The following is a 23,653-nucleotide window of genomic DNA, read 5'->3' as shown; positions in this document are numbered from 1 at the left end:
GATCTTTACAGCAAACATAGCAGAACTTAACTGCAGACTTCCAGGTTTACTTTTGATTAAGGCTGCAATAGCCATTTGACCTAATCCCAGCTGTTTAACAAATGGGGCGAGTGTTGGATTTGTCACAAATGAGAAACAAGACCTTACAGGCTACCATTGAAACACCATAACTATAAAGATAATCCTGCATTGGGAGGTAGCAGCTGTACCGAACATCCCCATCTCTCTGCCTCAGAGATCTGGAGTATCTGTCCAAAAGCAAGTTCATGGCCTGTCATTTGATTGCCATCTCCAAAAAGCCTTGAGAACATGTACCGTCTCTGATGTTTGGAAGAAATTCAGAAGTTTTCCAAACATTATTTCTTCTGGTGGCTACTTCTTAGGTAATATCAACACGGAGAACATCTTTACCCCCACGTCTCTGCTTGTATAACGGCAATATTTGACTGGGCTGAGATTTGCTTTTTTAGGAGACATTTGTTTCCAGCAGTAAAGGTCAGAGTTCCTATTTGTCTTTTGTATCCAGCTAAAATCAGAAAGAACATAACAAGTGAAGCCTCCCTGGTCCAAAGTACATCAAAAAAACAACAGCACAGGAAAAAAGCAATGGTAATTATAATACGATGAGAACATTTGTACTGCTGAATTGGAAAAATCGGGGGGGGGGACACATTGGCTTGGTCACTCCCCAAATACACTGCCAAGTTACCCTGCTAAAAACTGAGTCTTGCAGCAATAGAGGTGTGCTGGAAGAGCGCAGGGGACATATCAACGAAGTCCAGATATTGGATATGTCTGACATATGGATTCTCCTTGCAACCCTTTCTTTAAAAAGTAACTGTGAGAGATCCCCCTCTCTGAGTTTGCTTCTCCAAATCAGTTGCTCAGACGTTGATACAGAAACAATAGATTTATTGAAGCCTTCAGGAGATGAGACAGGCACAGGTAGAAAGTTGCAAGTGAGGGGCTATGCGGGTTTACAGAATATATTGACTCCAGGGCACTGGGGCACTGGGGTTCACACTTATTGTTATGGGAAGTTACAAGCTTGGCATAATACAAAACATCAGACGGATCCCAGGAAGTCTGGTGCGGCTATCACACTTCCAAGGCCGCACCGGCCAGAGGGAGTACTGGCAGGAAGAACAGCGGGGGGGAAGATACATGGGCCATCAGGCCTGGCGCCTGAGACCAGAAGGTGTGAACTGCTTTTACGAGTTCACTGATAACACCGCAGGTGATGGAAAGCAGAGACACAAAGACAGAGACCCTCACATTCTGCCCCCCTTAAGGCCCCCCTCCGGGAGGACGAGGCTTATCGGGATAAGCGAGGTGGAATTCTCGGACCAAGCGAGGAGCTGCCATGTGGGGTGCGGCCACCCATTCGTCATGAGCGGAGCCAAGGTTTTTCCAGCGAACAAAGTAAAACAGTTTCCCTTTCTTCCATTTGGAATCTAAAACCTTGGATATTTCCAAATGGGTATCCCCTCCTACTACGGTAGGAATCTCATGAGCGGGAGGGGGGTGGAATTGGGGAGCTGCTACATAAGGTTTGAGGAGGCTTATATGGAAGACTGGATGAACTCCCTTGAGAGTCTTAGGGAGACTCAGTTCCACGGTAACCTCGTTGATTACTCTGGTAATGGGGAAAGGTCCTACATAACGGTCGCTCAGTTTTTTGCAGGGGCGAAGAGAGCGAAGGTTTTTGGTGGACAGATAGACTTGCTCCCCCACCTTGAGTTCCCATCCCGGAGACCGGTGTTTGTCTGCTTGTTCCTTGTACTTGCTTTTTGCCCTTTCCAGATTTTTGAGCAACCATGGCCAGGTGGATTTAACCACCTGAATCCACTCCTGAAGATCAGGGGTAGACTGGAGCTCTGGCGAGACGGGGGCAGAACCGAAAGGGCCAAAATCCGTCCCGTATATAACTTGGAAGGGACTAAAGCCGGTAGAGGAATGAGGCGCATTGTTGTACGCATATTCGGCAAATGGCAGCAGGTCGACCCAGTCGTCCTGGTGGAAATTTACATAGCAACGCAAATAACATTCTACTACCGCATTTACTCGTTCCGTTTGACCATCCGTTTGGGGGTGATAGGCGGACGAAAGGCCCTGTTCCTCCACTCCCATTAACTTTAGGAAAGCCCGCCAGAATTTGGCAACAAACTGGACCCCCCGGTCGGAGAGGACCTTCCTCGGGATCGAGTGTAGCCTGAGGACGTGCGTGATGAACAGTTTAGCTAAGCCCTGGGCTGAAGGAAGACCTGCACATGGAACGAAATGAACCTGTTTGGAAAAGAGGTCTGTGATAACCCAGAGAACCGTTTTCCCCCGACTTGGAGGTAGGTCGGTGATAAAATCCATGGCGATGACTTCCCAGGGACGGGAGGGGTTCTCAAGCGGTTTGAGAAGCCCCGGGGGTTTTCCCATCCGTTTCTTGGCTGTGGCGCAGGTGGGGCAGCTGCGCACATACAACTCTACATCAGATCTCATACCGGGCCACCAGAATTGCCTTCGAACCAGGTGAAGCGTTTTTATGAAACCAAAATGACCCGCTAGCCTGGCCCCATGTACAAGTCCCAATACTTCTTTGCGAAGGGAAGATGGGACATATAGTTTCCCCCCCTGCACCCACCAAGTGTTGGTTCGTTCCAAGCCAGTGGGGAGGAGATGGTGCTCCTCCTCCTGTAAGGAGGCGTCCCGGAGTCGCTGTTGGAATGCTTCCGGGATACCTTTGAGTGTAGGGGGGGTCTCCGGTTGGCGGGCTTGAGATCGGGTGGTGACGGCCAAGCCAGGGACTTCCCCTCGCTGTTCGGGAGTGAACAGGGAGTCGACGGGGCGATCGAAATCGTTGCGATACTGGGGAAGTCGTGACAAAGCATCAGCTAGGGCATTTTCTTTGCCAGGGACATGTTTGAGGGTGAACCGGAATTTTGCAAAAAATTGGGCCCACCGAATCTGTTTGGCATTGAGTTTTCTAGCTCCCTTGAGAGCCTCAAGATTCTTGTGATCTGTGCACACTTCGAACGGCAGCTCGGCCCCCTCCAAGAAGTGTCTCCATATGGTAAGGGCATGTTTGACCGCTGCTGCCTCCTTCTCCCAAATGGCCCAGTTGATTTCGGACTGGGAAAACTTCTTGGAGAAGTAGGCGCATGGCCTCAACCGTCCCCCCTCATCCCTCTGCAATAGGGCCCCGCCCATGGCTACATCTGAGGCATCCACCCGCACCACGAAGGGCTTGGTGCAACCCGGGTGAGCTAAAACGGGTTCGGATGAAAAAAGTAGCTTTAAACGTTCAAAAGCTTGCTGGCATTGGGGAGACCATTGCAGACGGGCTGAGGGGAGTGCGGCGCTAGCCCCCCTGTCCTTGGTACGCAACAGGGCAGTGAGGGGAAGCGCAACTTGGGCAAAGTTGGGAATGAAATTCCGGTAAAAGTTGGCAAACCCCAAAAACTGTTGAAGTTGGCGGCGGGCAGTGGGGGTTTCCCAGTCCCGCACCGCCTGGACCTTGGTGGGGTCCATTTCCAACCCTTGGTGGGAAATCACATACCCCAGAAATGTAATAGAAGGTTGGTGGAAGTCACACTTGGACACCTTAGCATACAGTTTGTGCTCCCGCAGCCGCTGGAGCACTTCTCGCACCAGGCGCACATGTTCTTCCATGGTCTCAGAGTAAATAAGAATGTCATCGAGAAATACCACCACCCCCCGAAACAGTAAATCATGCAAAACTTCATTAATTAATTGCATAAAGACACTCGGAGCCCCCGAAAGTCCGAACGGCATGACCAGGTACTCAAACATCCCAAAACAACTGGAAAAGGCCGTTTGGGTTCGTCTCCTTCATTGATGCGAATGCGGTGGTAGGCTTCTACCAAGTCCAGTTTGGTGAAGATTCGGCCCTCCTTTAATTGTGCTAGAAGGTCAGGAATAAGAGGGAGGGGGTAAGCATTAGACTGGGTGACTGCGTTCAGTCTGCGAAAGTCAATACACAGTCTTAAATCTCCCGTCTTTTTCTTTACAAAGAAAGCTGGGGCTGAATAAGGAGCCTTGGAGGGGCGTACGAAACCCCTCGCCAGATTGACATCCAGATAGTCTCGCAACACAGTCTTTTCACTAGGGCTCATGGGGTAAACCTTTCCCTTGGACAGTTTGCCTTCCCCTACAATCTCGATGGCACAGTCCGTTTCTCTGTGGGGAGGCAGTTCGTCGCACTCTCTAACATCGAAAACATCAGTAAACTGCGAGTACTCAGAGGGTAATTGAGGAGAGACTGGGGCGGGGGACCCTACCAGTGCGGCGGCAGGAGTTCTGAGTACCCGTTCCTTGTCATGCAACCCACAGGGGTTTTCGGGGAAGGAAAGCACCCGTTTAACCCAATCAATGGAGGGATTGTGTCCCCTTAACCAGTTCATCCCCAACACCACAGGGGTTACAATAGGGGCGATGGTGAAATACAACCGTTCCCAATGTTCCCCCACGGACATAATCACGGCTGCAGTTCTGTGGGTCACAGGGCCCCGTTTAAAGTCACTCCCGTCCATTTGGGAAAAACGGAGGGGCCCCGGAAGCCGTTTGCGCCGGACACCCAACTTCTTGGCAGTTTCCTCATTTATCATGGTGCGGGCACACCCCGAGTCGACCAACGCGGGGACCCCTAACGGGGGACCCCCTTTGGGTAGGGACAGATGAACACGCACAAATACATTGTCCTCTTGGGCGCTTACCATCGGTGGAGCTCCTTGCACAACGATAGGGACGGTCTGCTGCGGAGCCCCCTCTACAGCAGACCGACGGCGTTTTTTGCCGGCTGTTCCCACTCTTCCTCCTCGCTGGAAGAGGGGGACGGGGTGGTGGCTTCCGGGGAGCCGTCCGAATCAAAGACGGTATTTGTAATCCGGGACCCCGATGGGACCGTAGAGTCGGATGCCCCATCCTGGGGGCGCGCGTGGAGAGCGGAGGGTGCGCCGGAGCGCCGGCTCAGTGGTCCACTTCTGCGGCGAGGCTGGCTGTCGGCGGCCGGTTTCGTCGGCTCGGCCTGGGTTTGGCGGGGGGGGGTCGGACGGCCGGAGCGAGAGGGGCATTGCGATGCAAAGTGACCCTTTCCCCCGCAGATCAGGCAGACGCCGGCCTCGAACCGCTTGCGGCGTTCCGCGGCCGAGAGACCCCCGCCACCCCCTTGCCGGAGTTCCCGGCCACGGTCACCTCGGGGCCTGGGGTCTCGCCCAAGCCGTTGCTTGGACAAGTTCAGGAGTTGTTTGCGATTCTCGATGTCAGCAGCATGGCGAACCCAACCTTCCACATCCGGGGGGTTCCCTTGCATGAAAGCCCAATGTTGGAGGTCTGGGTTGAGACCCTCCCTGAAACATTGTACCAAGGTAGCTTCACTCCAGTCCAGAATTCGGCTGGCCAGTGACTGGAACTCACTTGCATACTGCGCCACCGACTTAGTCCCTTGGCGCAGTTGCATCAGGGAGGCTTTAGCCCGCTCACCCAGAGTCGGGTCCTCAAAACGGTTTCGGAGCGCTACCATGAACTCGTCCAGGGTTCGCAGCACCGGCGAGCGGAGTTCATACTGCAACACCATCCAGGCAGCCGCCTCCCCTTGCAGTAAGGAAGCCACGTACTGCACCCGGGACTCCTCAGAAACGAAGGTTCGGCCTTGTTCCCGCATAAAAATGTCTACTTGGACCATAAAAAAGGTCAACTGGTCTCCCGACCCGTCATACGTGACTTTCAGGTCCCGACGGGCCGGGGGGGCAGGGGTTGCGGGCGGAACTACCGGCGCCCCGTCTGGGGGAGCACCGGCTGGAGGTTGCAACTTCAGCGCATCTAGGGCCGTGGCCATCTCACCCATTACGCGTTGCATGGTCTCCATCTGCTCCTGCATAGCCCGGCGGTCTTCCTGCCACTGCTTTCGTTCTTCCTCCATGAGGGCCTCTTTGCGGGCCGGGTCCCCTTCGAGTCCCGTGCTGGGGAAGGCCAACCGGCGATCCTTCGCCGCAGTCCGCGAGAGCGACCAGCCCTTGGGGGAGTCCAGCCAATAAGTAAGCCCCCGGGGACGTTCGTCCCGATCTTGGTCGGGGGCGCGACCCTTCGGTTTCTTTGGCTTGGCTCCCTCCTCCTTCGGGTCCGGCTTCTCCGGCTCGTCCGGTTCCTTGGGGGCATCGGGGTTAGGGGTGGTGTCCTCGTCGGCTGACATTCTGTCCAAAGCGGTACAGCTGCAGTCCGGGAGGCAAGGACTTGCAACTTAATGTGAGAGATCCCCCTCTCTGAGTTTGCTTCTCCAAATCAGTTGCTCAGACGTTGATACAGAAACAATAGATTTATTGAAGCCTTCAGGAGATGAGACAGGCACAGGTAGAAAGTTGCAAGTGAGGGGCTATGCGGGTTTACAGAATATATTGACTCCAGGGCACTGGGGCACTGGGGTTCACACTTATTGTTATGGGAAGTTACAAGCTTGGCATAATACAAAACATCAGACGGATCCCAGGAAGTCTGGTGCGGCTATCACACTTCCAAGGCCGCACCGGCCAGAGGGAGTACTGGCAGGAAGAACAGCGGGGGGGAAGATACATGGGCCATCAGGCCTGGCGCCTGAGACCAGAAGGTGTGAACTGCTTTTACGAGTTCACTGATAACACCGCAGGTGATGGAAAGCAGAGACACAAAGACAGAGACCCTCACAGTAACACTGCTTTCTCCACAGCTTGCAAATGAAATTAAATCTATTAACAGAATTGCTACAATTTTTACTTGCTGAATTAGTTCCGTTTTAATGCTGCCTTGCAAGTTATTACACAGAAGATGCCCACCCTCCCCACCAAGTCTGCTAAATTGCCCACTCTTTGGTATTATTACAGACAATCTACTTCTAGCAGAGGTGATACAATCACACATGTAGTCTCCACACATTGCCCTACTCAACAGAGCAGCATTATGGAGGTGACCTACAAGGATTTCTCTTTTTCAGCTAATAATGCTAGTATTAAACCAAGCTGGAGCACGGAGGCTGTGTGTATGTCCCAGCTAATCTTCAAAAGCTAGTAAATCTGAAGGGCACAAAGGAAGAAACGATGGGTGAAACCACCAGTGTCTGTCTTTAAATTTCAAAGGTAAGAAAATTCATTTTGACTTTTACTCGGCAAAGAAACCACCCTAAAGACTACATGCGGAAGAACTCAGCCACCTAGTTTAATATCAAAATTCGGTAAGTAATTCAACAGCAGTATCCTAGTTCTAAACATGGTTGCCACAATCAAACATCTTTGAGGCATGCACAGCTCACTGCTAGCATCACCTTCCCAGTTCTCACTTATGAGCAGAGGACGTGATGTCAAAGGAGAATCCTGGTACACAAGCAGGGTACGTTAGGCAGAAAAGGGCATTTCTGACATTTGGATTATGACCTTTATGTAGAAAAAGTCAACCTATGTATAAATGTGTAAATGAGCCCCATGGCGCAGAGCCCCACGGCGCAGAGCGGTACTCCATAAAGTCACCATAGGTTGACTTTAGCTGCAGTACTGCAGTCCAAGCTCTGCTTACGACCTGAGTTCGATCCCGAGGGAAGTTGGTTTCAGGTAGCAGGCTAAAGGCTGACTCAGCCTTCCATCTTTCCGACGTTGGTAAAATGAGCTTGCTGGGGGGAAAGTGTAGATGACTGGGGAAGGCAACAGCAAACCACCCCGTGAACATAGTCTGCCTAGTAAACATCAGGATGTGACGTCACCCCATGGGTCAGGAATAACCTGGTGCTTGCACAGGGGACTACCTTTACCTACGTAAAAATACCTATTTGTTAAACAGCCTAGAGTTTATACAGATATTTCTGGATCTAAAATTTAAATTGTAATGGAAAGAAGGGTACTGCAAACAGAATGCAAAATCACCAATTTCCATGGAGGCGTACATTCTGACATTGTTGGTTAGAGTTCCTGGTCAAATGGCTGCATTGCTCTCTCCTAGGCTTGCAAGACCCAACATGATGCTAGAATCATCCCCAAATCTCAGCCCTAGCATTTGATGTAAAAACAATCACATCACATGGTCCCGTGCATGCATGCCTGGATTCTTGATCCTTTGGCTCTTCGCCCACAGCCTACACTTTGAGGTAAGCTGGCCACTGAATCCAAGACCAGCCCAAGACAATCTAGCTTGTGATTAGATTTGTATGGTGATTTATACCGTGTATGAGTTCGGTTGTAACCCATTTTGGGTCCGTTTGGTGAGAAAAGCAAGATACAAATATTTTAATACATATATAACATTCATCTGGGATGGAATCCATACTATTACCTCTGGGAGACATCTCTGAGATGGGTACTGGGATGTGCAGATTTATGAAGAATTAGTTGTGTGGGTTCTGTTAATGTTGTTCTTTCAGAAATCTTGCAGGTTGCTTGCACTCCGACTTGGCAAGGAGGAGGGAGATGGAAGAACAACAAGATTTTTTGATCAATCTTACATACCTTTTCAGTCTCTTTCCGGATTAGTTCCTGCAACTCCTCCTTCCAGCCCAAAAGGGCCACCACCTTCTCCACTCCACTGATGACGTCTCCCAGTTCAGCAACATCGTTGTACTGTGGCTGATATGCAAATGGCCCTACCAAGTCCCGATTGATCAGTAAGCGCGGAACAGAGCTGCGGACTGCACCTGCCAGGCTGGCAAAAGGTTCCACCTAAAATCAAACACCGGGGAAAAAGAAAGGCTGCATCTGCCCCAAAGGAAAGATCACTAGGACTATCTACAATTAGGGTCGCCAATCTCCAGGTACTAGCTCGAGATCTCCTGCTATTACAACTGATCTCCAGCAGATAGAGATCAGTTCATCTGGAGAAAATGGCCGCTTTGGCAACTGGACTCTATGGCACTGAAGTCCCTCTCCTCCCCAAACCCCACCCTCCTCAGGCCCCTCCCAAAAAAACTCCCACCAGTGGCGAAGAGGACCTGGCAACCCTACCTATGATACAGCTGGCAAGAAATTCACAGCACTTCACTATCAGTTCTTGCTGAAACACAAGCAACAGGGCCTCAAATGTTTAAATTTGAGCTGTGCACCAGACTTTCCCATATTGCTCACTCAAACGTTTATTAAATAAGGCGGCTATATGTTAGTGGAATTACAGCCTGCAGACTAAAATAAAATGTCTATCATAACTCTAAGGCCAATGAATCTATAGATCGTCCACTCTTCAGTTCTTACGAAAACTCCTAAATGCCCCTCGATGTGTTGCTGGTGTTACTCTTCGTTCCGAGTTTGGCCAAATGTCACTTGAAGCTAGGGCATGGTTGGCTGCCTTTAAACTACACCTTAAACTGTGCTTTAGCACTGAGGGGTTCCTAGCTTCTCTGAAGCATGACCCTTTTAAATCCTCATGGCAAAAAATCTTAGATGAGAAACTGTCGTTGTTGGGCTTCTCGCAGGATATGTTACTGGATCTTGGGAAAACTGAAGCTTTTGCCAAAATTAAAAAGCACATTAAAGAGCTCGATTATAACAGCACTACTTTTCGTGCTCGTCGCGTCTGTTCATCCCAGTTCTTCGGAATACCCCCTCCACGTGGTCTGCCTGCCTATACATATTATCTGACAACTCCTCGTCTCTGTAGAGCTTTTTGCTTGGCTAGACTGAATGCTAACCCTTCTATGGTAATGCAGGGCAGAATTCTGAATATACCCTACTCAGACAGGATCTGCCCTTGCTCTTCTGGCTCTATTGACACATTAGCCCATGCCCTTTTGGAATGCAGCTTTTACGAGGAACTTCGATCGCGCTATATTCCCCCCCTTTTAATATACAAATCCAATGCTTCTGCGACTGACATAATGCCTTTTTTACTAAGCGATAGGGACCCCAAGGCTACATTGTCAGTGGCAAGATTTGTTTTAGTCCTTATATCCCTCCAACACTAGATATATGCTGCTCAAGATCAATTGATCAAGGAGCTTCTAAGGGATAAAAGGAAGGAACTCTAAGGCTACTTATGCAGGGAAAATTTTCACTTGATTTACCGCTCTCTTGGTGCCCAGTTTTCTAATGTGAGGTTTCAAATCCCTATGCATGGGGGCATTTTGCCCCGCAAAACTTCCTGCTATTTAGGAGTAATTTGCTGCAATGAAGAAGTCATGGCAAAATACGGATCGTCAGAGTCCCTCCCCTCCCCCAGAGACCCTCTTTGATTGGCAAGTTTTCCCCCCCATAGAAAATCACGTCACCAGCCCTGCTAAGCCCTGCCATGGGATTGGGTATTTTTTAAAAAAATCCCTGGCCAGATCAGCATTTGGGGATGTTTGGGAGTGGGGGTGGGGGAAGCTGCTCTGAGCCCGGAGATATGCAAATGCTTCTTAAAGTGGACAGATCGGCGTTTGGAAGTGGGGGAAGGGAAGCAGCTCTGTGCCCAGACATATGTAAATGCTGCTTAAGCTGGGCAAGCACATTTACCTATATCCCTCCAGCGTTCTCTCCTTCCCGCACTCCATTCACCAAACAAAATGGCTTCCAGGAGGAGGGATTAGAAGGAGGGACAAGCAGAATAGATGTGGGGAGAGAAACCCGCAGCTAAAACCTATACACGGCAATGATGACGATTTGCCTCGCTTTGGGTTTGAGGCAAACTTAAAATTTGTGCTAAAACAGGTTCCTTAAAACGCAAGTTAAGTGTGCGGCGGAGCGGGGGCAAAGTGACTTCTGAAAGTAGGAAAAGTCATTAATTACTCCAACAAAGCCCCGAAGCAGTGCCATGGGGATCCCGAGGCAAATAACTGAGCATAAATGGCCTTAGAATATTAATATGTAACATTTGTCCTCAGCACTGAAAGCACAAATGTTATTGCAGTAATCTTTACAATTCCTCAGTAATACAGAGTGGGGTTGTAGCAGTACTGTTTAACAGGACATAGTTAATTCATGGATGAGTCAACATCTAAACCCAGGGCATCTCATAATTCAAGACTAGGCTCTAGGAGACCCAGGTTTGAATTCCTGCTCTACTGTGGAAGCTCACTGGATGACCTTGGGCCAGTCACACACATTCAGCCTAACCTTTCTCATAGGGTTGTTTTGAAGATAAAATGGAGGAGAGGGGAACAATGTGAGCCTCTTTGGGGAGGTAGGCAGGGTATAAATGAAGTAAATAAATAAACAAACAAATGCTACATTACATCTTTCTTTTTCAGTGACTGATTGATAGCATTCCAGCAGTGACTAGGGAAATGAGAGCCAGTGTGGTGTAGTGGCTAAGAGCAGTGGTTTGGAGTGGTGGCTTCTGATCTGGAGAACCAGGTTTGATTCCCCACTCCTCCACGTGAGCGGTGGAGGCTACTCTGGTGAACTGGATTTGTTTCCCCACTTCTACACACAAAGCCAGCTGGGTGACCTTGGGCTAGTCACAGCTCTCTCGGCCCCACCCACTTCACAGGGTGTCTGTCGTGGGGAGGGGAAGGGAAGGTGATTGTAAGCCGGTTTGAGTCTCCCTTAAGTGGTAGAGAAAGTCAGCAAACAAAACCAACTCTTCTTCTTCTTCTTGGTGGCTCTTTCTTGCTTAGGGAGTCAGGTATGCTGCTTCACTACCTCTGATCCCCACAACACGTGTATGCTAGTTTCTTCAGCCTGCACTGGTCCATCATCAATCAACACTGTATTGGACAGGGACCAATTTGGACCACAGCAGGTCACACATTGGGCTTGCCAATGGGATTGAAGATGATGATGTCACAGAGAAAAATTGTACTTGCACTTCCCATGTTTCTGGCTTGCACAACGTACTTAGCGGGAAGCATGAGTCATATTTTTTTTACATAACTAGCAACTTGGGAACCATGCTTAGATGTTAGGGGCCCATACTCCTTGAACCATCTATAAACCCATATCCAACAGGTCAAGATGATTCTGTTGATCCCTGAACTGCCACCCTCCATTTCCATTTGGACCCTCATTGCTTACTCTGTACTTTCCAGATTCCCTGAACCACTTTGTCTCAACACCCCAGCTCTCATTCTCTTCCCATGTTCATGGTAGCCCAGACCTCAAGGGAGGTTCCGATGACAAAGAGCAGGTCTGCCGTAGGGAAATCTGTCACATGCAAGAAGAACCGGTGGGGGAGCTCCTCTCCAAAGAATACAATGTCAGGCTTGATGATTCCAGTGCATACAGGGCATTGGGGGATCTTGTCAGCCATCACATCTGCCTAAAATGAAATTATATGTGACAGGATATAAGCCTATGTTAGGCAATACAAGCCACAGTCTGACATCACATCATATCACTCAGGACCGCCTCTCCTGGTATACCCCTTGAAGGACACTAAGATGGTCCGATGGAAATTTACTGGAGGTCCCTGGCCCTAAGAGCGTGCGGCTGTCCTCAACAAGAGCCAAGGCCTTTTCGTCCCTGGCTCCAGCCTGGTGGAATGCTCTGCCTGGTAACATCAGGGCCCTGAGGGATCTGAAAGTCTTCCACAGGGCCTGCAAGACAGAGCTTTTCCGCCAGGCCTACAATTGAGGACAGCCACTTATATCGGCTTATAGCATCTTACTGGCCTCCCCCCACTTCTTGCCCCTTGAGTGGGAACAATACAAGTGAAGGGTTGCCACCTGCCACCTGAATGGTCCCTACTGTTTTAGGTTTGGTGCGCCATCACGTTAGGTTTTAGAATTTTATTGTTGGTTTTAATATGGAATTTTATATTGGTTGTTGTATTTTAAAATGATGTCACCCACCCTGAGCCAGCTTGCTGGATAGGGAGGGCTATAAGTCGAATAAATAAAAAATAAAAAAATAAAAAAAAAATAAAATAGACCATCCACGGAGGCTCATAAATCCTACAGGATTCCAGAATGCTCTAGAGGATTTTAGGATTCCAAACACATACTCTGTTGAGATTGCAGTAGAGGCATGGAATGTGAAGCTCCTTGAAAGTATGGACAACGTCACCCTCCATGACCTCTCCGGCCCTTGGGACAAAAGCCAGCCTCCTGGTTTACCATGGAGCTGGGTGATCTGAAAATTGCTGGGAGATGTCTAGAATGGAGCTGGCAGAGAACCTGTACTAAATCCGACAGATCATGTTATGGAGCTCACTGTAAGACCTACGGTATGAAGCAGCGGTGATGGCAGCTAAGAAATATTACTGCTCTGCTACTATTGCATCAGCTGGTTCCCAACCATCCCCGCTGTTTAAAGTAACATGGCATCTGCTAACTCTGAAAACTGAAACTTCATTGTATCAGGACCAGACAATTAGTTGTGATACTTTTGCAAATATTTTTGCTGATAAAATATCAAGTATACACTTTGATTTAGACATTGGCTGTAACATAGGTCCACTGGGAGAACGGCTTAATGCACCACCTGTTCTATTTATGGACCACTTTGACTCAGAGTCCATGATGGATGTTGACAAAACTCCTGGGATCTACGAAGATCACTACTTGTGCCCCGGATCCTTGCCCATCCTGACTTCTAAAATCATATAAAGACCACTTCAATGAATCCTTAGTATCTATCATAAATCAATTACTAATGCAGGGCACCTTTCCCTGTCCACTCAAAGAGGCGGTTATGTGTCCACTGCTAAAAAAAAAAAATCTCTAAAGAAAAAATATGTAACCAATTATCGCCCTGTCTCTAATCTGCCCTTCCTAGACAAAGTGATTGAGAGAGCAGTAGCAGACCAGCTCCAGGTCTTCTTGGATAACTCATCTGCTCTAGACCCTTTTAAGCCTGGTTTCAGACAGGGCTATAAATAAAATAAAGATCTGTTCCTTGGATCCTATTCATTATACACCAAATTGCAACAAAATCAAAAGCAGCTCTGTAAACCCTCCAAAACAAGAATCTAGGCACCCAACTGCAACATAACCCAAACCTCTTCAAATATGCTTATGGGAGTCCTGCAACGCTGCATCTTCTGTACATCCACTCACCCTAAAGTCCTCACCAGGGTATGATCTTCGACAGACTGTACAAGTTGCAGAAGCAAATGTACCGTGAGCTTCAACTAGTTTATCTGCAGGTATCCCAGCAACTAAAAGGCAGAGAGAGAATCAGAGAATTTCATCAGTCCAAGGTTAGTAATCAACCAAGACCTTACCATTCAGTATGAAAATGCCCTCCCAAATTGCTTATTTATTATATCTGTATCCTGCCCTTCCTCCAAGGCATTTGGCAGTTTACGAGGCTCTCTACTTTTCCATTTCACCCTCAGAATGACATGAGAGGTAAGTGGGGCCAGTCACACACAGTCAGCCCAATGGTCTTTTGTGAGTCACAGCTCACTTCTTCAGATATCTAAAGAAGTGAGCTGTGACTCATGAAAGCCCACACCCCGCCAGAAATTATGTTAGTCTTTAAGGTGCTTCTGGATTCTTGCACTTTTCTACTGCTACAGACAGACTAACATGGCTAACCATCACGACCAGTGAGACTAAATGTCATTCAGTGAGCTTCATGGCAGAGGAGGGGGTTTGGTCCTGGGCCTTTTCGTTCCTAACTACGTCGCACTGGTCTCTTCCAAATAGGAGAGGCGAGGCTAACCTCTCTCCAGTCCATCAATGTTCTGTGTGTACACACGCAGGAGAAGCCCTTTGTCAAGCAGAAGTCGGAGGAAGTAGTGGGTATAGTTGGGCCTGTAATTGCCAGGGTACAATTCCTTGGCCAACGTGAAGAAAGGCTTAGGATTCTGGAAGAAATAGCTAAGCTCAAAGATGGCTTCTGGATATGGAATATTATACTGCTGGAGGTTATCATAAAGGCCACTCTTAGGGGACCTGCAGAGACAAACAGGACATTTAAAATTAGGGCAAAACATGTCGGAAAACCGAAACAATTGAAAAGCAATTGTACAAAAAAAAAAAAAAAAAAATTGGACCCTCCTAGCTGTATGCTGAATTATCAGAGAATTTTGCATGATAATAATCTTCCTTTAGGAGAGTTCACTTTTTAAAGGAACATGTAGAAAATTACAGCCATTTTGTCTCAGGTTAGTCGAGTGGTGATTTATGAGGTGAAGACAGCGGCTCACAAACTACGGACTGGGATCCAGAGGTGGGTCATGATTCTCTCACATGCCAGGCCAGGAGGGAGAAGGAGAAACAAGGCAAGCTGGGACAGGAGGCCAGAGGATGTTCCCAGCCTTGGCCGGGAAGAAAGCAGGATATAAATGGAATAAAATAAATGAAGAACTTGGGTTTACCTCTGCATAATGTGCAAAATGACCAAAAAAAAATACAGTGCTTTGCTCAGTAATGCAATATATCTATTAATACTTAAATGAAATACTTAGAATGAAAAATATAAACTTGTTCAGAGTTAAGTGATGTTGGATTCTTGTGTTTTATATTGGGAAGGAGAAAGTAGCTGATTTGCAGGTGGGTTGTATTTTCTAGACTCACTCGCAACACAACTCCATTCTACTTCCAAATGCTAGGACAGTCACAGGGAAAACAGCAGCCACCCAGGATTTAATTCTGGTCCCCACACAATGTGCAGGTCATACTCTCGATTTGGTATTTTGCTCTGGGCAGGTTGAACTGAAGGGGAAGGGACTAAAGATGGACAGGCTTTATCACTGGGAGCATAGAAATGCTCTAAATGAATAAATAACAAATACTTTTCACTTCCCCAAGATAAGCGCAGACTTCCCACTTCACAGTTTTAGAACCACTGAATTAAAGCATAGTACTAAGATGGCAAATCATGGGTTGGTGAACTGGAAGGAGGCCTTGGGGAATGCTTGGATAATTTTGAATGCACTTTGCTGATTTTAAAGGTTGGGAGAAAGAGGAGGAGGAAGCGACTGTCAGATACTACAGAAAATGAGAGAGATAGCTATTGTTTCTTTTCAACCACAGATTATTCTTTTTTTAAAGAAGTATTGATGGATGAAAATATCCAAAACCAAACTCTAACAGAGGCCTGGTCCAGTCTTGTGAAATCTATCTTCTTTTTTAATTCTTCAGCAGCAGAGATTATGGCCAAACCAAAAGGGTTGGTCTTGCACTGAATCAAATGGGAACTGGAGCCTAGTGTGACAGGGCACCGTTTGGGAGTAGGAAAAAAGTTATACTTATACCTTCTCCCCCTCCTTATTAAGAAAATATAAAAGATTACAATCTACATGCTAGTCCTGCTTCCTGCTTCTCAAGGCTGCTTCACATGTGATATAAGCAGTATGGTGGCCACTGAAAATTGCTTCTGCAGGGTGGATAGGGTTGCCAACTCTGGATTGGGAAATATCTGGAGATTTTGTGGGTGGAGCCTGAGGAAGGCAGGGTTTGGGGAGGGGAGGGACTTCAATGCCATAGAGCAGTGATGGCGAACCTTTTTGAGACCGAGTGCCCAAACTGCAACCCAAAACCCACTTATTTATCGCCAAGTGCCAACACTGCAATTTACCCTGAATACTGAGGTTTTAGTTTAGAAAAAACAACTCATACATTAACATCCCCACTTCATCCCATGCTAGCGGAATCACTCTGCACAGGGTCGCACGGCCAGACAGTTTCCAGGGGGCGCGGCCCTCACCTTATAGAGAGCATTGTGCAGGTACAGGTAAGGGGTGCGTCGCTGGAAGTCGCGCAGGGTCTTGGCCGGCGGGTAGCGGAGCTGGAAGATGGGCAGGCCACGCTTGCAGCACCGCAGGCAGGAGGTGCACCGCAGGACGCACCCAAAGAGCTCCAGCTCAGCCAGCCCCTCATCTGGCACGGCGCCGGGGCCTGGCTCTCCAAAGGCCGGCTCCCCGAGCCAGGGCTCCCCCGGCGCCTTGCCACCACCGGCGCACTCCTGGTGGCAGTGCGCCTCGCTGTTGCGGCTCTGGAGCAGCAGCAGTGGCAGGCGGCAGCAGCAGCGGGGCGGGCATGGAGTGGCGAAGCTGCTGCTGCCGCCGCCGCTGGCCGCCCTGGCCGGCGCGCAGTACGAGAAGTACAGCTTCCACGGCTTCCCGGTGGGCGAGCTGCCGCCGCTGCAGCACGCCTATGCCTACACGCTGGAGCAGTACAAATTATAAACTTGTCCAAAGAACGACAATGCTCAATCAGTCTCGACAAGGAACTGTAAATGCAGTCCAAGGTAAGTGGAAACCCTAGCGAGGAAGTCCAATTTCCTTTCAGTTTCACCCGTATGGATAATGGGCTTCATCAGCTATGCAACCAATAAAAGAGGAAATAGAAGGCACCTAATAGGTATCATTTCATAACGGACCAGACTGGTTCCTCATAAGTCCTTTACGGTCCGTAGCGAAACGTGGTCACATGATCTAGACAACACGTCCTATCAATGAAGCTATAGATTAACTCTTGATGTTTGTTCCCAAGCCTTCTGCCTACGTCTTCCTTTGGTAACAAACCAGCTGCTTGCTCAGGCCTCCCGCCTTCTCCAGCCTGGAGGTTGGCAACCCTAGGAACTGATCACTGTCACCTGGAGGTCAGTTGTCATTGCAGGAGACCTCTAGCCACTACCTGGAGGGTGGCAACCCTAAGGGGGGACACTCCATGGTGGGGTGAAGGTAATGTTTGCAAATGGCTACCTGTAGATAATCCAGTCAAGAGGATAAGGCATCCTGTAGCACCTACCTGAAATCTGGGATGCCACTGGGAGTGCTTAGTCCTGCTCCAGCCATCACGACAATCCTGTGGCATTTTTTCTTTTCAATCAATTCTGTCACATCCTTGAGGGTGAACCTCACTTTCCCGCCATTATTCCCCCCTCTGCCAGCTCCAAAGAACACCATTGGAGCACTGGATGAGGAAAAAAGTCTGACTCTTTGGATCCTGCCAGCAAAAATGCAAAAGATTACTAAGAAGCCCATTCAAATGTTATTCAGCAAAGTGAGATTATTCTGCCTGTGTGAAAACTGAATTAATAGCAGAGAGAAGATGGAAATTGGTATTCCAAACTGGTATAATTTGTACATGGAAAGAGATATTCTTTGATTTTTTGAGTTATGACTACAAATAATCTCAGATTAATTCAGGAGCATATCTTCAGGAGCTTTCTCAAATTAGACTGGACAGTTTTGTGCAAAATTAAAAACCAAGAAAGCCACAGAAATGTATATTTTTTCAAGAGTGTCTGTAGTCTCTTGTTGCCAGAAGCTAAAACTGTATGGGAAGAGATGAACATAAACCATTATGCGTTGCAATGACATTCATGGTAACCTGTAAAACAAATTCTGAAATCATAAAAATAAAGATGACAGATTCAGTGCACTGAAGCTGACAAGCAACTTTTGCCTTCCTACAACCCTGTAGCTCTTATCACTTAAAGCTACGTGCCCATATTCTATGTATTGCTAAACAAAGCAGTTCTATGGTTACCCTCGAGAGGCTCAAAGACCATGAAGACAGGACAGCCAGACTGGAGAAATGGGGTGGGAGAAAGTGCTCTTGAATGGAGCAGGGAGAAAGAACAATTGGTGTGTGGTTACTTTAATGTTGAACATTTAAGGAGAGTTAGTAAGGACGGGATGGGATAAAGGATTTTGAAAGGGAGACACTTTTTAAATGTTTTAATGACCCTAAAGCTATGCGTTTAGACAGAGTCCAGATTATGAATGTTACATCTCTCAATGCCTGTTAGCAAAAATAGCACAGTGTAAACTTTATGTTCAAAGGTGTACAACTCTGTGTACAACTCTGGGGAAGGGCATCACCTTTATGCCATACATGCTTAACTGGAGAGTCATCTGATTGGTCTCCACTGGAGACAAAATGCAGAGCCTTGGTTCGATCTAGCAAGCTTATGGGACGCTGTAGATGCATCCATGAAAATAAAGCCCAAACTTGTTTTGAGAAGGAGGTGCCAGAACTTAATCACTAACAAGAAAGCACACACAAAATTATGCCATACCTCTCTCCAGATATGCTTGTCAGCTTTTCTGTTCTCATTTCTGGAGGCCTCTGCAGCAAAAAAGATCTATTTGGAGGATGGCAGAGAGATCCCAATGACACTAAATTTCTGCAAGGTGTAGACGCAGGAGAGCTTCTGTAGTGATGCTGCTGAGTGCATATCCAGAAATTCCTCCATCCTAGAGAAAGACATAATGATCACTTTCAAATGCAAGCTTCATATTTGGTTAAGAGAGTTTCTGGAGAGAAATGGAAAACCATTTAGACCTAATTAACTCAAGTTTTACATGGGTAGCTTATTATCAGTTATTATTAAATCTGTGTGCTTGCCATTGTACAGAAAAAGACATGAAAACAGATCTTTGCCTCAAAGACAGGTTTACAGTCTGCTTCAGGGTAAAAAATCAACTAAAACTTTATTTTAAAGGGTCTTGGGAAGTTGACCTGATGTTGTGCTGCTGCTGATTTTGAATCTATCGTCGACTATATTGTTGGTTTTAATGTTTACGGATGTTTTAATGTTTATACATCTGGAAACTGCTTTGAGCATTTGTCAAAAAAAAGTATATGGCTATTTTAAATAAGTAAAGGGGGAAAGAGAAAGTTAGGAGTTAAATGTAACTTGCCTCCGATAGCTGCTGACAAGATGCACTAGAATCATAAACCATTGTGCATACTCAAAGTATTCTACACACAATGAATAAGAGTGTGGGGGGATAGCTGGAAAACGAGACCAGTTTGGGGGCAGAATGCATGGTTTTCATGCAAAGGCCACACATTCAGTCCCAAACGTCTTCAGTCCAAATATATAGGATAAATGCTATAACAGCGGCAAGAATTCTATTCGAGGAGCACTAGAAAACCGAGAATGTTCTGGAACTAACAGAGTGGATTACAAAACTGCACGAGTTTCCAATCATGTCAAGATAACAAATGTACTACAAAAAAGGCGATTGATGACTACAAGCAGAAATGGCAATTATTCTTTGACAAATACACATTTTAAAAAACAAATCATGCTTACAGAACGAGGGATCAGGGTTGAACTATTTTAAATGGATGGATTACTCTGTTTTCGATAACGTGCTTTCTGACAAAGAGGTAAACTTTTTATAAATGAAGTATAGAAGCAGTTACTAGTTACCAGTCGTGGATTACTGTTATAGTAATCTTCTAGCAAATTTTGTCGTAGTATGGAATGAAATAGCAAAGTAGCATCAAGGGGTTTAGAATTATAAGTTATATTCTGTATTTGCTGTCAGAGATCTATTCTGGGGGACGATGAAGACGAAGACGAAGACTTGGTTTTTTATATGCAGACTTTCTCTGTTACTTCAGGGAGAATCAAACCCACCGCTCCACACCACCATTCTTAACCACTACACCACGCTGGCTCTCATGTAGATGGGTTATGCTGGGCACGGACGCAAAATGAAATGTAAAATTTCCCCTATCTGTCCCCCCCCTTTTTTTCTTTTCTTTGTGTGTGTGTGTGTGTTAAGTGCCGTCAAGTCGCTGCCGACTCATGGCGACCCTATGAATGAAAGTCCTCCATAATGTCCTAACTTTGACAGCCTTGCTCAGATCTTGCAAACTGAAGGCTGTGGCTTCCTTTATGGAGTCAATCCATCTCTTGTTGGGTCTTCCTCTTTTCCTGCTGCCCTCAACTTTTCCTAGCATGACTGTCTTTTCCAGCAACTCTTGTCGTCTCATGATGGGACCAAAATAGGACAGCCTCAGTTTAGTCATTTGAGCTTCTAGGGACAGTTCAGGCTTGATTTTATCTATAACCCACTGTTTTGGTTTTTTGGCAGTCGACGGTATCCATAACACTCTCCTCCAACACATTTCAAATGAATCAACTTTCTCCCTATCAGCTTTCTTCAACGTCCAGCTTTCACACCCATACATACTAATAGGGTATACGATGGCATGAATTAATCTAGTCTTGGTGGCCAGTGACACATCCTGACACTTCAAAATCTTTTCTAGCTCCTTCCTGGCTGCCCTTCCCAGTCTCAATCTCCTTCTGATTTCTTGGCTTTTCTTTACCCTCTATAAAAAGGAATAAAATCAGAAATAAGCAAAAATGCAGGATAGTTGGGAAAGACCTCTGCCCGAAGTTGAGACCTTGAAGATCAACTGCCGGTCAGAGGAGACACTGCTGCAGAAACGAACCAATGGCTTGCCCCTGGTCAAGGCAGCATCCAATACCAAGCTGGGCAGCAAAGTAGCCCAGGCAGGGCTCCTTAAGCACCTCTCAGCTCTTGGGTACAGCGCTTGGCACAGTGCTGGGCACCCTCCCTCCCTCTCCCCCACATCCAGCGTGTCTTTTCAGACCCTTGATGATCTTAAAAGCTGCTTCTTACCTACTGATCTCTGCAAATGTTCAGAAAGCAACAGCTGCCTTCCTGCGGAGGCTCTAAAATGAAAAGTGCAGTTCATTTCCCTCCTATGGCTCACAGCCCTGCAGCAGAAAGCAGCAAACCAACAGCAAAATCAAGGCTCCTAGGTCTGCTTAGGTGGCTCCCTTCGCTGCCCCAGGTTTGGGGCTGTCCTGATCCCCTTTCCCAACCCTTCTTGAGCTTGCCAACTGAAGGCGGGCGAGAAAGATCTGGAGCACAGGGCACCCAGCACGCCTGCTGGCTTCCAGGTGATCTTGATCCAGGCAGGAGAAGAGCCCAAAAGCTCTTTACCGTAATGTCTCTAATAGACTACCCATTGGAGTTTGTGCTAAAAAACAACAACACGCACATCTGAAAGTTTTCCCCCCCTCTATAGTGCCTGAAATCTTAAAAAGCGGCTCATGTGTGTGTGTGTTAAGTGCCGTCAAGTCGCTTCCGACTCATGGCGACCCTATGAATGAAAGTCCTCCCAAATGTCCTGTCTTTGACAGCCTTGCTCAGGTCTTGCAAATTGAAGGCTGTGGCTTCCTTCATTGAGTCAATCCATCTCTTGTTGGGTCTTCCTCTTTTCCTGCTGCCTTTTCCTAGCATTACTGTCTTTTCCAGTGACTCTTGTCGTCTCATGGCGTGACCAAAATACGATAGACTCAGTTTAGTCATTGTCGAAGGCTTTCACGGTCAGAGTTCATTGGTTCTTGTAGGTTATCCGGGCTGTTTGACCGTGGCCTTGGTATTTTCTTTCCTGATGTTTCGCCAGCAGCTGTGGCGGGCATCTTCAGAGGACTAACACTGAAGGACAGTGTCTCTCCTTTTTTAGACACTGTCCTTCAGTGTGACTCCTCTGAAGATGCCGGCCACAGCTGCTGGCGAAACATCAGGAAAGAAAATACCAAAACCACGGTCACACAGCCCGGATAACCTACAAGAATCAGTTTAGTCATTTTAGCTTCTAGGGTCAGTTCAGGCTTGATTTGATCTAGAACCCACTGATTTGTGTTTTTTGGCCGCCACGGGATCCGTAACCCTCTCCTCCAACACCACATTTCAAAGGAATCTACTTTCTTCCTATCAGCTTTCTTCAATGCCCAGCTTTCACACCCATACATACTAATAGGGAATACAATGGCATGAATTAATCTAGTCTTGGTGGCCAGTGACACATCCTGACACTTCAAAATCTTTTCTAGCTCCTTCATGGCTGTCCTTCCCAGTCTCAATCTCCTTCTGATTCCTTGTTATTTCTCTACGGAGCAGTATTGCTTACAGATAGGTTCGGAGCCGGCGAGAGACCTCTGTATTCTGCAGTCGCCGCCGGGGAATTATTTCCTTTTATAATATTGTCGAAGGCTTTCACGGTCAGAGTTCATTGGTTCTGGTAGGTTATCCGGGCTGTGTAAGGAAAGAAAATTCCAAGACCACGGTTACACAGCCCGGATAACCTACAAGAACCAATTTCCTTTTATCCCTTAGAAGCTCCTTGATCAATTGATCTTCAGCAGCATATATCTAGTGTTGGAGGGATATAAGGATTGAAACAAATCTTGCCACTGACAATGTAGCCTTGGGGTCCCTATTGCTTAGTAAAAAAGGCATTATGCCAGTCACAGAGGCATTGGATTTGTATGTTAAAAAGGGGAAATATAGTGCAAAGTTCCTCGTAAAAGCGGCATTGCAAAAGGGCCTGGGCTAATGAGTCAATAGAGCCAGAAGAGCAAGGGCAGATCCTGTCTGAGGATGGTATATTCAGAATTCTGCCCTGCATTCTGCCAGGGAATCAGAGTAATTTCTAATACTGCAGGTCATGATTTTGTGTCGTGTGCTATTTGGTCTCTTTTTGCCGTCATTGTCCTAGAAGTACGGCTTTGTATTTCATTCAAAACATAAATCTTTTGTAGAAGTTGTCTCTCCAATGAGGAAAGCTCCATTTTTTCCAGGCTTCAGTTAGGGTTGCCAGCCTCCAGGTACTAGCTGGAGATCAACAATCAATCTTTATTTTACGGTCACTTGACCAAAAATAGAACACATCTAATCAAGAGTAACATAACTTTGTAATAAAACAGTATCAGTCCACGAAAAAAACCACAAAATAGAATATATCAATAAAACCCCATATCTAAAAAGGCAAGTAAGTTAGCTTCTAAAACGTTTATCTATCAGATTGAACCTATTTGTACATCACATACTTTCGGGCCTTATATATAGCAGCACAAAATTTGGCTGCACATCTCGAATTTGTGTGTTACGAGCTGGAGATCTGCTATTACAACTGATCTCTAGCCGATAAGAGATTGGCATTGAAGACCCTATGGCATTGAAGCCTAGAGCTGCCAGGTCCCTCTTTGCCACCAGCAGGAGGTTTTTGGGGTGGAGCCTGATGGGGGCGGGGTTTGGGGAGGGG

General features: G+C 47.2%; 1 protein-coding gene across 3 annotated transcripts; it reads right to left on the bottom strand.

Annotated features, from left to right (window-relative positions):
• Nucleotides 1-424: 424 nt before the first annotated feature.
• Nucleotides 425-17,673, bottom strand: SIRT3 (sirtuin 3). Of its 3 annotated transcripts, XM_056852073.1 has the most exons (6): nt 17,576-17,673; nt 14,541-14,685; nt 13,931-14,031; nt 12,031-12,192; nt 8,475-8,684; nt 425-526 (listed from the first exon to the last, which is right to left on the bottom strand). In XM_056852073.1, exons 1-6 carry the CDS (start codon nt 17,639-17,641, stop codon nt 506-508), a joined length of 705 nt encoding a protein of 234 aa, XP_056708051.1. In that variant the 5' UTR covers nt 17,642-17,673; the 3' UTR covers nt 425-505. The 3 variants fall into 3 exon arrangements, with proteins under 3 accessions (XP_056708051.1, XP_056708053.1, XP_056708052.1); XM_056852075.1 differs by lacking the exons at nt 14,541-14,685; nt 17,576-17,673 and having other exon boundaries at nt 13,873-13,992; XM_056852074.1 differs by lacking the exons at nt 425-526; nt 8,475-8,684 and having other exon boundaries at nt 11,875-12,192; nt 14,541-14,773.
• Between the last annotated feature and the right edge of the window lie 5,980 nt (nt 17,674-23,653).

This window comes from Euleptes europaea, chromosome 6 (genome assembly GCF_029931775.1).
Source record: "Euleptes europaea isolate rEulEur1 chromosome 6, rEulEur1.hap1, whole genome shotgun sequence".
Lineage (NCBI taxonomy): Eukaryota > Metazoa > Chordata > Lepidosauria > Squamata > Sphaerodactylidae > Euleptes > Euleptes europaea.
Note: the sequence above shows the minus strand (reverse complement) of the source record. Positions and strands in the feature narration are given on the sequence as shown.